Genomic DNA, 12,366 nt, shown 5'->3' on the forward strand with positions numbered 1-12,366 from the left:
AAATGGGAAGTATTGCCCCATTTACTTTTTTTTTTTTTTTTTAAATAGTTAGGCTTAAGTCTTTGGTCCTTTGGATAGCTTTAAGTGAGAAGTCAGTAAATAGGTGGTGCATTCAGCCATTGCTAACTGAATTTATGAACTAATTTTCCAACTTTTGTGAATGGCTAGGCATGGGGTTTGTTTTGTTTTTATGGTTGGCTGGTTTTGATAACTTTAAGAAGCCCCCTGACCTAAGCTGCAGCTATCCTTAAGTTTAGCAATATTCTCAGAGGAGAAATAGCACCATTGTATGTTGCTTTCTTGATGTCTGAATCAGCCATACATTTTACAGGCACAAACCTTGTGGGTTTTTTGCAAATATTTTTTTACACTGAAAGTTGTCTTTAAAAAGTTTACCATTTTGGTTAGTTCCTGTAAAATCTGAACTTGTAGGTATCATTGTTAGTTAATACATAATGCTTCCAGAATATTTTAACTTCTAAAGAACCCCAGACCATGTCTTCTTTCAAAATATTATTCTCTCTGTTCACAATGAGAAAACAAAAACCCCGTGCAGTGAAATCTTGCCAGAGATGATCGTTTGGAAAAATATACACCCAGCTTACCAGTATATGCTGCAACCTTATCTTCATTGTGTCTTTTTTTTTGTTGTGGATTAAATTTCCCTTTTTTTAAACTAGCAGATTGGCATCAGCAGAGGATGCCCCTGCTGCAGAGCCAGGAGGCCCATGCAAGAGAATCCTCCCTGTTAGCTACCTTTGCCCTACTTCCCCCCCCAAATGCAGGAGTGCTCTTCACAGCACACGCTTATAAACAGTAGGAGATGACCACCCCCACATGCTTACACTTGTAGTTCTGAATGCTTAGATTTCCTCTACACAAATGAGTTTAATTCTTCAAACTGCAATAAGAAAACAAAACCACAAGGCAAGCATGATATCAATATAAGCAAGACTGTTTGACCACAGCTTTCACTGTTAGTGTGTTACACAACTGGTCATAGCTTTGTCTTAAATTTAGTTTGCCACGATGACTGGTTGAAGCGGGGGGCAGGAATAAAAGCATCATTAATGAGAATCTTAACCTTAAAAGTTACACTAAATTGTTTTTCTAAGGAATATAGTATTTTTGCCCCGAGATTCCCACCCCCCACCCCCTTACAGTGGTGGGTGCTGTTCCTTTTAATGTGTCACCAGTGTGTAAAAGTTGAATTGTATTACATTTGTTAATATTAAGTTACAATGAAGTGATCAAATCTGAGTACCCTAAATTTTCATTTCAAATATTTTATTATAGGTAGAGCTGGTAGCACTGCTTGACATCTTCCATTATATGACCGTTTTCTGTTGATTACTTTGCCAAACTTTAACCAGTTGGGCTGAAATTTTCATGCTGGGTTTCTGCCTCAGGCTGAACTTTATTTTGGAAAGTTTTTTCAGTCATTTCCAAAAAAGAGAGTAAGGAAAAATACATTTTACCCATGCTAAAAAATTCTGGCAGTCTTTTCTTTGAGAAATTTACTTCCCCCATGCTTCACAGTAGGGACTTGAAATTTGGTAGGAGATGGATTTCAGAGCAGGGATTTTTGCCATCCCTTTGAAAATCCACCTAAATTTGGCGTTATGTCTTTGAAAAGTTACTGGTCAGATATGCTCAGATTTGTCAGTGTTTAGCAATTAAAATCTTTGAAGATTCTGTCCCCTCTGAGCACACTCAAGCCTGTCACAGCTTCTAGTGCTGACCAGACGGCGCATGCATCATTCTCATAGAGTGACTGAGCGTGCTTCAGCCCAGGTGTGTAACAGCTCAGCAGGACTTGTTCCCAGCCTGAGTGAAGTCTAGGCTAGAACTGAGCAGGGACCCAGTCTTCCGCATGTTCTCATTGACCCACTGTGCTGATGCCCAGGCAGTGTAGAGGAGAAAGCCACCTGGACTTAAATGCAGAAGGCACAACAAGCACAAGAACCAGACCCAGATGGGAAAGCACTAGGTTAAAACAAATCCTGTTCTCAGGTGCCCAAGTATAATTCCTGTATATTTCAGTGGTGTTATTGTGCATATAGTTGAGAACAGAATTTAGTTTTAACTGTTCCATTAACAGCCTATGTTCAAAATGTTTTGGGAAGTGTCATGTAGTAACTATTAAGCCCCTGGGAGAACATCTCTGCAACCTTTACTCAGGTCAAGTAGGCATACTGAAATCACTGGAAGTACTTGCAGTAAGATGCTACTCAACATAAGGGCTACAAAATATAGCCTTTGAAATCCAGAAAGCTAAATATACCAATTAATCTCCCTTCCATATAGTGTTCTATGCTAAAATATATGATTTTGTATGTACTTTAGTCAGTTTCATTCTCACATTAAACAGTTTTTCTACAGGTTTTCTGAAACGAAAAAGGCAGTGTTCAATAGCACTAGAAATTGCAAATAAAATGTTTAATTTCAGAAACTGAGTTCACCATTTATAAATACACTAAAACATAGTAAATGTAAAATTAGATTAGCATAGGTACAGTATTTTAACAAAACTACAATTTTTCTAAAAGATCATAGGCAAATGAACGACTTGCTTCCCAAAAGTATTTAATCCAACTGAAATGGGAAGATGACTCTAGTAGTTGAAAGAAAAACCTGGAAAACATTGTTTAAAATTTAAATGCTGGCTATTTTTACTCTATTTTTGAAGTTTAGAGGGTTCTACAACAACTCATTTGTAGGGCCCTGCCAAATACACAGCTATTAAAAATGTGTCACGGACTGTAAAATCTAGTCTTTTGTGTGCTTTTACCTTATGCTATACAGGGGAGACTGGTGTTTCTCAAATTGGGGGGTCCTGACCCAAAAGGGAGTTGCAGGGGGTCACAAGGCTACTTTAGGTGGGTTGCGGTATTGCCATCCTTACTTCTGCACTGCCTTTGGAGCTGGGCAGCTGGAGAGTGGCAGCTGCTGACTGAGGGCCCAGCTCTGCAGGCAGCAGTGCAGAAGGGTGGCAATGGAGGGGTAGCTCAGTGGTTTGAGCATTGGCCTGCTAAACCCAGGGTTGTGAGTTCAATCCTTGAGGGGGGCACTTAGGGATCTGGGGCAAAACCAGTACTTGGTCCTGCTAGTGAAGGCAGGGCCTGGACTCAATTACCTTTCAGGGTCCCTTCCAGTTCTATGAGATATAGTATGTATTATATGGAAATATACCTATCATGCCAGCCTTACTTCTGCGCTGCTGCTGGTGGCAGCTTTGCCTTCAGAGATAGGCTCCCAGCCAACAGTCTACAGCTGCCCAGCTCTGAAAGCAGAGCCAGCAGCACCACAGACGGGTAGCAGTACTGCAACCCCCTTTCTCCGCCCCCCCCCCCAATTCCTTTTTGGGTCAGAACCCCTACAATTACAACACTGTGAAATTTCAAATTTAAATAGCTGAAATCATGAAATTTATCATTTTTAAAATCCTATAATAGACCATGAATTTGATAGGGCCTACTCATTTGCATGATGGACACCAACAATTATGAATCAACCCTACTACATAAAATTCTAAGCAGTGCACCATATCCATAAGGCTATTCTTCAGAATCAGTGTTGGTTATTTTTGTACTAGGAACTTTAAGACAATTTGTTATACCCGGCTGTAATTGTGTTGGGAACCAGGGCACAATTTTTACGCCAGGCAACCCTTATAATTTTGATGCACTAAAGATTCAAAAAAGATTTTAGAACATCAGATCTTTCACTAAGTTTCTTGCCTTTTCATACACTGCATTAAACAACAAGCATTCATTCACAAACTTTGATAAAAACTTCCAAAAAGAGCTTATATAAATACTCGGAATATTTCTGTAATTCAATTACAATGTAAAACCTGAATAGCAGAACAGCACATGGGAAGTTTTATTACAGATTACTGTATAACTGATGTTCCATAATATCTCTAAATTTAGTTACATTTTCAAATAGTAAGTCAATAGTTTCCTGTCATAGTAAACATCTTCCATAATAATTCTTCATAACCCTTTAAGTACTTTAGGGCTTGCAATTAAAAACTGCTAAGTAAAAAGATGGCTTTAACTCCACCTTTTATGTACAGCTCTCTTTTGACAGCTACAAAAGCTATTTTGCTGCAATTAAAGCAATGTTTAACTAAAATACAGTACCTGGTTTATGGTTTTGACATAATTGAATAAAAAACTACAGAATAGAACTGTTTACATCTTTTTTGCCATTCTATTAAAACAAATGACCACGCTTTTTTAAGTTCATTTACAATTATGGATTAAAACCTACATAATTATGTATAATTTGACAAGACAGGCTATTTCTAGTGTGAACTTTTAAAAAACATATATACAATATCTGGCCTGAAGAACTATGAATAAGGCACATGTAGACATTTTAATGAAAGCTGACAAAACTAAAATTTTGAATTACAGTCACTGATTAGATGTCATACATGGCCCCTACTGGAGCAATTTAACAATCCAAATATTTAATATCCAGTGAGCAACAATAGTTTTAGTCTGGCAATTTGTTCGTTAGTTTCAATACTGGAAGTATATTAAGGGAAGATTCACTTTCAAAAAGATAAGTTTTTCAAAGTGTTCAATCATTAGCCTTGACTGACTAAAGCTGCTGTTTTCATTGGATGTATTGAACAATCTCTCTGAAGGAACAATACTTGGTGGACAACCCAAGAATCTTACAGCCAATTTTGACAATACTGGCCACGATGACTTCTTAAAATCCCAGTAAGTTAGTGGATCACAGTTATGCTCAAGCACTTCTTCCTCCAAGTATGAGAGCACCATTTCCTCTGGTAACTTTGCCTTCTCTTTTAGATCTTTTGATTTTTTCATGTCAGCCATAAGTGACCAAAGATTATCCTCCCCACAGGAGTTTGTAGATGGTGAACCTATATCACACCCATTAGAAACAGGTTTATCATCATCTGAGGTAGAACTCAATATTTCCAGCTCCCTGATTAAGTCCAGTTTATACTGTTCAGCCTCCTCCTCTGTAAATAAGGATGTTTTATAGCGAGGGTCTAAAAGTGTAGCAAAAATGTACCTTGGATCATGAAGTGTGCTGGACAATCTACTCGCCATAGCTTCTTTCAAAGATTTTAACATGGTGTCAATGCCCATTGTTTCCTCAAACAACATCTCTATTTTTCTGTTAAGTATGTGAATCATTGGAATCACCTGGCTTAAAGTGGACATGTGTGTACTCATCTCTCTACTTGCAACTTCAAATGGTTTCAGAGCATGACACACAGATTGCATAACTACCCACTGATCACAACTTATCAGCTCCCTAAAGCTGCACTCTATTGACATTTCATCAATTGCTCTTTTCTGTTCAATTAAGCGTTCAAGCATATGGAATGATGTATTCCATTTGGATGGAACATCTTGAATAAGTTGATGCTGGGGCAACTCATATTCCTTTTGTAACTCAGCTAATTTCTCCTTTGCTTTTGCTGACCGATGAACACGTTCACAAATCTTTCTTGCAATACTAAGCAAATTTTGAACCATTCTCTGACTTTTAATAGCCTCATTTACTATGAGATTAACAGTGTGACCAAAACACTGCACACTCGAATGATCACTTTCATTTAAAGTTTTTCCTATACTCTGATTATCAGTAACAGTAATCCCAATCTGAAGGCCAATGGAAGTTATCCAGGCTTCCCACCAATATTCTAGCTGCTTCTGAATACTGATGCCATTGTAGTCACAATCAATCTGTGACACATTTAAAAGTGCTGTACAATGGTAATCTTCACACTGTGGTCTAAATGAGGACTCAAATGTTACCCAGTGAGCAGTAAGAGTTAGGTATTCTCGTGTTTGATTGCTCATCCATATTCCTGATGTAAAATGTATCACTCCGCTTTCAGCTTTTTTCAGATGTGAAATAATTATTTGTTTCACATTATCATACATTTCTGGAATTGCTGTCCTAGAAAAATACGATGGTGAAGGTAAAGAATACTGAGGTTGCAAGTATTCAAGCAGTCTGTTAAAGCCAATGTTGTCTACAAAAGAATATGGCTGAAGGTCAAGTGCAATCATTTCAGCTACAAGACTTGTAATTTTTTTGGCAACTGGGTGAGAATCACAAAACTTGTCATTGGTTTCATCAAAGGTTGACGATCCTAATAATTCTGTGTTCAGTGGCTTGTGATTATCCATAGAAGAGGACAACACTGTCTCTGAAGCATCAGTTTTCAGCACATTGTTATGAAACCGCTGCAAATGTCTTAGAAGGCAACTTGTACCTAAATTAATTGGCTTTTTCCCCCTGCTTATTGTACGTCCACAGTGCATACATATTACTTTAGTTGAATCTGCAGAACAAATTGAAAAGTGATTCCACAGTTTTGAGGTCTTCTTGCTATTGGCAGGAAATATAATTGGATTACCATTTGTAACCATTGTGGGTAAGTCAATCAATTTTGAGGATGAACATTCCGCAGAAGCCAAAGTAGCATAAGGAGAATTTGCCAAACTTGCATCTATAAAACTCTTTTGGTTCCCAATCACCTCAGGGTGGCGTCTATATAGATGTCTCATCAAGCAGCTTGTGCCTACATCTCCTTTTTTCCCACAACTTATCATACAACTGCAGTATCTACATATAGCTTTTAGACTGTCCACTGGAGACAGTGAAAAATGATGCCAAACTTCTGATTTAAGCCTTTTCATAATCCTTTTATTCTGCTGAAACACAGAGCTACGTTCAAATATCAATGGACTTAATCCCTCACACTGCTTCTCAGGAGAAGACACTAAGGAGGCTTCACCTATATCATCAGCTGACAACATCGATGAGTCTTCCACCAGAGCATCTCCAGAAGGGAGAGCAGAATGGATCTCCTCTACCATTCTATCTGGAGAGGAAGAAGCAGACATTGATTCTTTAATCAGTTTTCCTGGAGAGGACGACACAGAATTCAGATCACCATCAGAGGGCAGTAAAGAAGGCAATAAAGTTGGAGGAGCAGAATACAAAGGTGGTATGCTTGTACCACCGCCATTCTCCTGCAAAACAATAGAACGATGGGCTCTCCACATGTGCCTTATTAAGCAACTAGTTCCTAGATCTTTTCCATTCTTTCCTCTACTGAATTCATTCATGCAGTGGATGCAAACTGCTTTAGAATTATCTAAAGGAGACAAATAAAAGTGTTTCCAGACAGCAGATCTTCTTCTGGAACCTGATGTACTCTTTGGAATTGGAACAGTTTTCTCTGCTACATTCTCCACAGTTTCATCATATTGATTGTTGGGTAGGGGTGGAGATGACCCAGCCATGACTTCTTCTTTGATGCACTTTTCAGAAACTGAAAGGTCTGATATTTCTTCAGAAGAGACTATAGAAACAGATTCCTCAATTACTCGATCTGGAGATGGTATCTTAGAAGCAATTTTCTTGACCAGTTTTATAGGCGATAACACTGCACTTAAATCTCCAACATCTGCAGACTGAGCAGGCAGTAATAATGAAGGCGAAGAAAGAGACGCTAGACCTGGCATACTTCCATTTTCTTGAATAAGTACAGTAGGATGAGCTCTCCTCACATGTCTCATGAGACAACTTGTACTTAGGTCCTTTTCATTTTTACCCCTGCTAAATTCTTTCATACAGTACATACATATTGCTTTAGTGCTGTCTCGAGGGGATATAAAAAAATGATTCCAAGCAGGGGATTTTTTCCGTGAGCTTATGTTTCTGCTAGAAAGGAGGCTTTGTGTCACAGCTTCCATTGCAACATCATAAAGAGTACTACTATACTGAGAAAACAGAGATCCATAATCATCTTCATTTTCGGTAGATAAATATTTGCCAGGATTGTTATTGATGAAATGTTTTTCTTTGTCGTCTTGTTCATCACTACTGTCTGTATGTTTCAAATCTTCATGTTCATTTTTTATATCCATTCTTTCCAGAGTACAATTATTTATTCCATCTTCTTGTTCTACTTTTAAATTGTTGATTTTATCTAACACAAAATTACTGTCCATTTTTGGGGAATATGCCTTATTTTTTTCCATGGGTGACAAATTATTCTTGCTGAGTCTTCATGTATTAAGAAATAAATAAAAAGTAAAGATGATTTAAAATTTAATTTAAAATGATATAGCCTGTGTAATGCACAAACAAAAATGTATCAGTATAACCCTTGGGTTTTGTATTCTATATTTTTGTTGTGCAAATTTAAATATCATTAGTCACAAAAAAAGTATTGAAAAATTATAGCTCTAATTTGTAAAATCTCAATTTCTTTCCTGGACCAGGAGATCTCAGGTCACAAATTAATTTCTCAAAGACAGCTACTGTTAAATACTTCATGTTGTAGACATAAGCCTATGAACTGAATGTTCTGTTTTCTTCATCAAGGAAGCCATTCTGTTGATGTTGATTAGGTAATTATGATCCTTTCACACCATCTAGAAATAAAAAGAAAACCATGTTAAACAGTTCAGATTATTATAATACAAGAAAAATTAAGATATACCAGGGAGCGGCAACCCAAATTTGGCATGCGACTCGCCAGGGTAAGCACCCTGGTGGGCCGGGCCAGTTTGTTTACCTGCCACTTCTGCAGGTTCGGCCGATCGCAGCTCCCACTCGCCGCAGTTCGCCGCTCCAGGCCAGTAGGGGTGGTGGGAAGCGGCGGCCTGCACATCCCATAGCCTATGCCAGTTCCCACAGCCCCCACTGGCCTGGAGCTGCAGCGAGTGGGAGCTGCGATCGGACGAACCTGCAGAAGTGGCAGGTAAACAAACCGGCCCGGCCCACCAAGGTGCTTACCCTGGCGAGTTGTGTGCCAAAGGTTGCCGATCACTGAGATAGACTTCTAGAAACAGTGGGCTTATTTAATATGTAATCCCCCTATAAAAACAAACAAAAAAAAACAGACAAACAAAAAAAACCCTGACAGTTTAGTATTTGTCACACAAAAAAGGGGGGCGGGGGGCACTTTCACTCACTCTCGAGCACAGGTGGAAATGCTAGTTATTTTAGCTTTGAGTTTTGCACTTAGGGATTTTAGTTTTGCTTTGTTTCACATTTCAGTGATTGAATTCAACAAATTTGGAGATTATAATTCTTCAGGGAACAACTGAATGTTCCATATAATATGTTTAGAAACATTTATTAAGTTTTGATGAGGAAATACTTATCCTTTCAAATGCATCCAGCTTTCTGGAACCTTTGGGTTCCTCTAGCTGAACAACCACAGTCCTCACAAACTCAAAAATTCTCTCCATCACTCCCCTCATCTTGGATTCAAGTCACTTTTGATTTATTTATTTTTTTAAATTAAATGCAGTAACTGTTTATTCAAGATAATTGAACTACACCACAAAAACCAATGAAGCTGCTTGGCTCTGTCAGCAACTTCCTTCTCTGACACAACAGGAGGCAGCTGCTTTTCTAGCAGAACTGCAGGCTTCCATATTGACACCTTGGATTTCAATTCTATCACCCTGGCCCTTCTTACTAATAAGGGCGAAGAGGGTCACAGAAGCAGAAGTTGAAATGGGCCACAGCTTGAAATTCTGCTCCGAAGGCAGCTGTTCCCTCTGACTTAACTGCCTGTGGTTCATCAAAACACTTCTGGTCTGACATCTGAGAAAGCCTGTCAGTCTGGAATTCAGGTGCTGGGTTTACTAAACATGGTTAAGGTGAGGGAAGAACAGAGGTTGGCAGCAAGGCTGGAGATCAGAGCTCCTGGCTGACTCCTAGTAAATGTCACTGATTAAATTGATCTGCATTAAATGCTAGAGAAGGATCAATGACAAAACCTGACACTTAACTCTACAAAATGCACTCGTCTGTGCAAGTAACATTTTTAGAGGCTAAAATTCACTCAGTGTGGGGAAGGCACACACCAAAATGCACAGATTTTTGGCAGGCTTGGACATTTGTTTGTAAAAATGTCCTTGCTAATTCTCCCTGCCTGTGTTTCACATATACAAGTGGCTTCTCTGCAGACTCTGCAATGTGGTGGATACAAAGATTATCCGGACACAAGGCAGGGTAACAAATCTGCATGGCACATGTAAGGACACAGGAAAAGGTTTGTGATACCAAGAAGCTTTGACAGAGCTGTCACCTCTCCCAGTAAACTTGATTTTTGGCCTCTGTTGTAGGCAATCTTGGGAGGCCACCAAAAGCCACAGCCTTTGTATGACTTTCAGACCTGGAGGAAAAGGCCCTTTTGTTTGGTTAGCTTCAGTATTTTCCTACCTTCTAGGGAAGGACAGTCTACCCTAGCTGCTGCAAGAGGTAGAGCTCCCTTCTGGGAGAAGCAGGAAGAGTCTCTCTCATTTGTAGAAAGGGGGCCGCAGAAAGAGTACAGCAGCTCTGCTCCCTCCTCCCTCCCCTCCTGTGAAAAGTTTCCAAGAAAAAGAAGAGGACCCTCGCTGATCACCAGGCTTGGAAGGTGGAACCCTCTTGATGCTGCAGAAAGGGGCAGATGTGGGCTATGTGTGGGGCAGAAGAGAATCAAGAAAATTAACTGGTATTTTTGGTTTTGGAGAGACGACAGAAGCCCTGCACAACAATATCAGGCAGCATTTAATACAGATTTGTGTAATGTAATCTCATTTGGGACTTTGAGCGAGAGCTTCTGCAGCTGGAGCCAAAAGTCACCTTACTCGCTAAAAACTTGTGAAAGCTGGTAACATGATCACACACACACACACACACACACACACACAGTCCTCAAAGAGGAAATCAAAGAAAATGGGGAGTGGGAGGAGCAGAAAGGAGGAAAGAAAATATTTGGCAGATGGTGAGTGTATGCGAATTAGTTAATACATATCCCTTAAATATGCACATGTGCATAAACACAGGCATTTTGGGCCTACAGACTAGTCCCCAATCTGAGAAACCTTAAACAGCCTTTTTTCAGGAATTATTTTACCGTCATCTTCTAATGATCAGATCCCTTTAAGGTGACAAGATGAGCATCCAAAAACTGGAGCATCCAAAACCATTAGTCAATCACTTTTGAAGTTCTGTCATGAGTATTTAAGTGGTTTATCATCCCTATACATATGATTCTTCTCCCATTCAATTCATAGGATTTCAATCCGTTCAACTTTTTTTCAAATGTACAGTGGTATACAATGAAGTCTAAACCTGTTTATAACCACGCTACTGGATTTATGCATGCTTGCACACTGGGCACAGAAACTCTACTCCAGCTTAAGAGCTACTTCTAGAAGTACAGGATATTCAAGGAAAAGGTTTTTGGTTTGTGTAAGGGACATGCATAAAACAGATACCCCCACAATACATATTTAATGCAGGCTGTAAGTCCCTCAGCCCGCGCCGCTTCCAGCGGCTCCCATTGGCCTGGAGCAGCGAACCGCGGCCAGTGGGAGCCGTGATCAGCCGGACCTGTGGACAGGGCAGGTAAACAAACCGGCCCAGCTTGCCAGGGGCTTTCCCTACACAAGCGGCGACCCCAGTTTGAGAAACACTGATTTGTAACAATATGTGTTTTAAAAGGTGCTTGAGTTATAAAACTAGTAAGTATATAAAACTAGCAACATATATGATTGCTTTAAGGCAGTGGTTCTCAATCAGAGATATACGTACCCTTGGAGTACACAGATCTTCCGGGGGGAGGGGTATATCAACTCTTCCAGATATTTGCTTAGTTTTACAAGCAAGCAAGCAGTAAAATTCAGATAGAAATAAGAAAGATAATATTGTTCAATACTTGGTGAAAAATTAAACAAAATTTGTAAATATGACTGAGAGAATAAAGCCAGTTAAAGAAAAGGGAGCAGACATTAAACATGTCCGTTTTCCGTGGAAAATTAATAGGAAAACTGGAAATGCTGTCAGATTTACTAGCTTGTCCAGAGATTTAGAAAACATGGAAAAACCCAACAGTGTCCAGTGGAGATACTAGACCTTACTGGTGTTCTCCAATTCTAACCAAGAAACTCAGGGCTCTGAGTGGCTTACATTCTCAACTGATGTCATATTTCAGACTTTAAAATAAATTATGGAATATTACTTAGCACATGCTTCTAGAGTTCTTTACATTTTCCAAGTGTTGTACAAACATTAAGTAAAATTTAGGAAATTAAATATTATTAGAGATTTGTAGGACTAGGATTAGGACTAGTGTGCTAGATTTTGGTAATGAGGAAAGAGTATCTGGCAAATTAGATATTAATAAGAAACAGACATCAAACTTAACAGATATGTCTTAAAAGAACTAACATATAACTTTATTTTTTAAATTAATGAACTTGTTTGAAGAAAATATAGAACAAGACAAAGTTTATGAAAGGAGATGACAACCTAGGAAATGATTATTCTAATGTTTACCTGGTACTGAAG

At 39.0% G+C, this 12,366-nt stretch overlaps 1 protein-coding gene across 1 annotated transcript in view; it reads right to left on the reverse strand.

Moving 5' to 3' along the window:
- Positions 1–3,382: 3,382 nt before the first annotated feature.
- ZBED4 (zinc finger BED-type containing 4) overlaps positions 3,383–12,366 on the reverse strand; it is a 29,409-nt gene continuing 20,425 nt past the window's right edge. The window contains exon 3 of the mRNA XM_039514053.1: positions 3,383–8,447. Within this exon, the coding sequence (XP_039369987.1) occupies positions 4,533–8,051 (3,519 nt within the window). The 5' untranslated portion in view covers positions 8,052–8,447 and the 3' untranslated portion in view covers positions 3,383–4,532. The remainder of the gene's footprint in view (positions 8,448–12,366) is intronic.

The sequence above is a fragment of the Mauremys reevesii genome, linkage group 1, assembly GCF_016161935.1.
Source record: "Mauremys reevesii isolate NIE-2019 linkage group 1, ASM1616193v1, whole genome shotgun sequence".
Classification (NCBI taxonomy): Eukaryota; Metazoa; Chordata; order Testudines; family Geoemydidae; genus Mauremys; species Mauremys reevesii.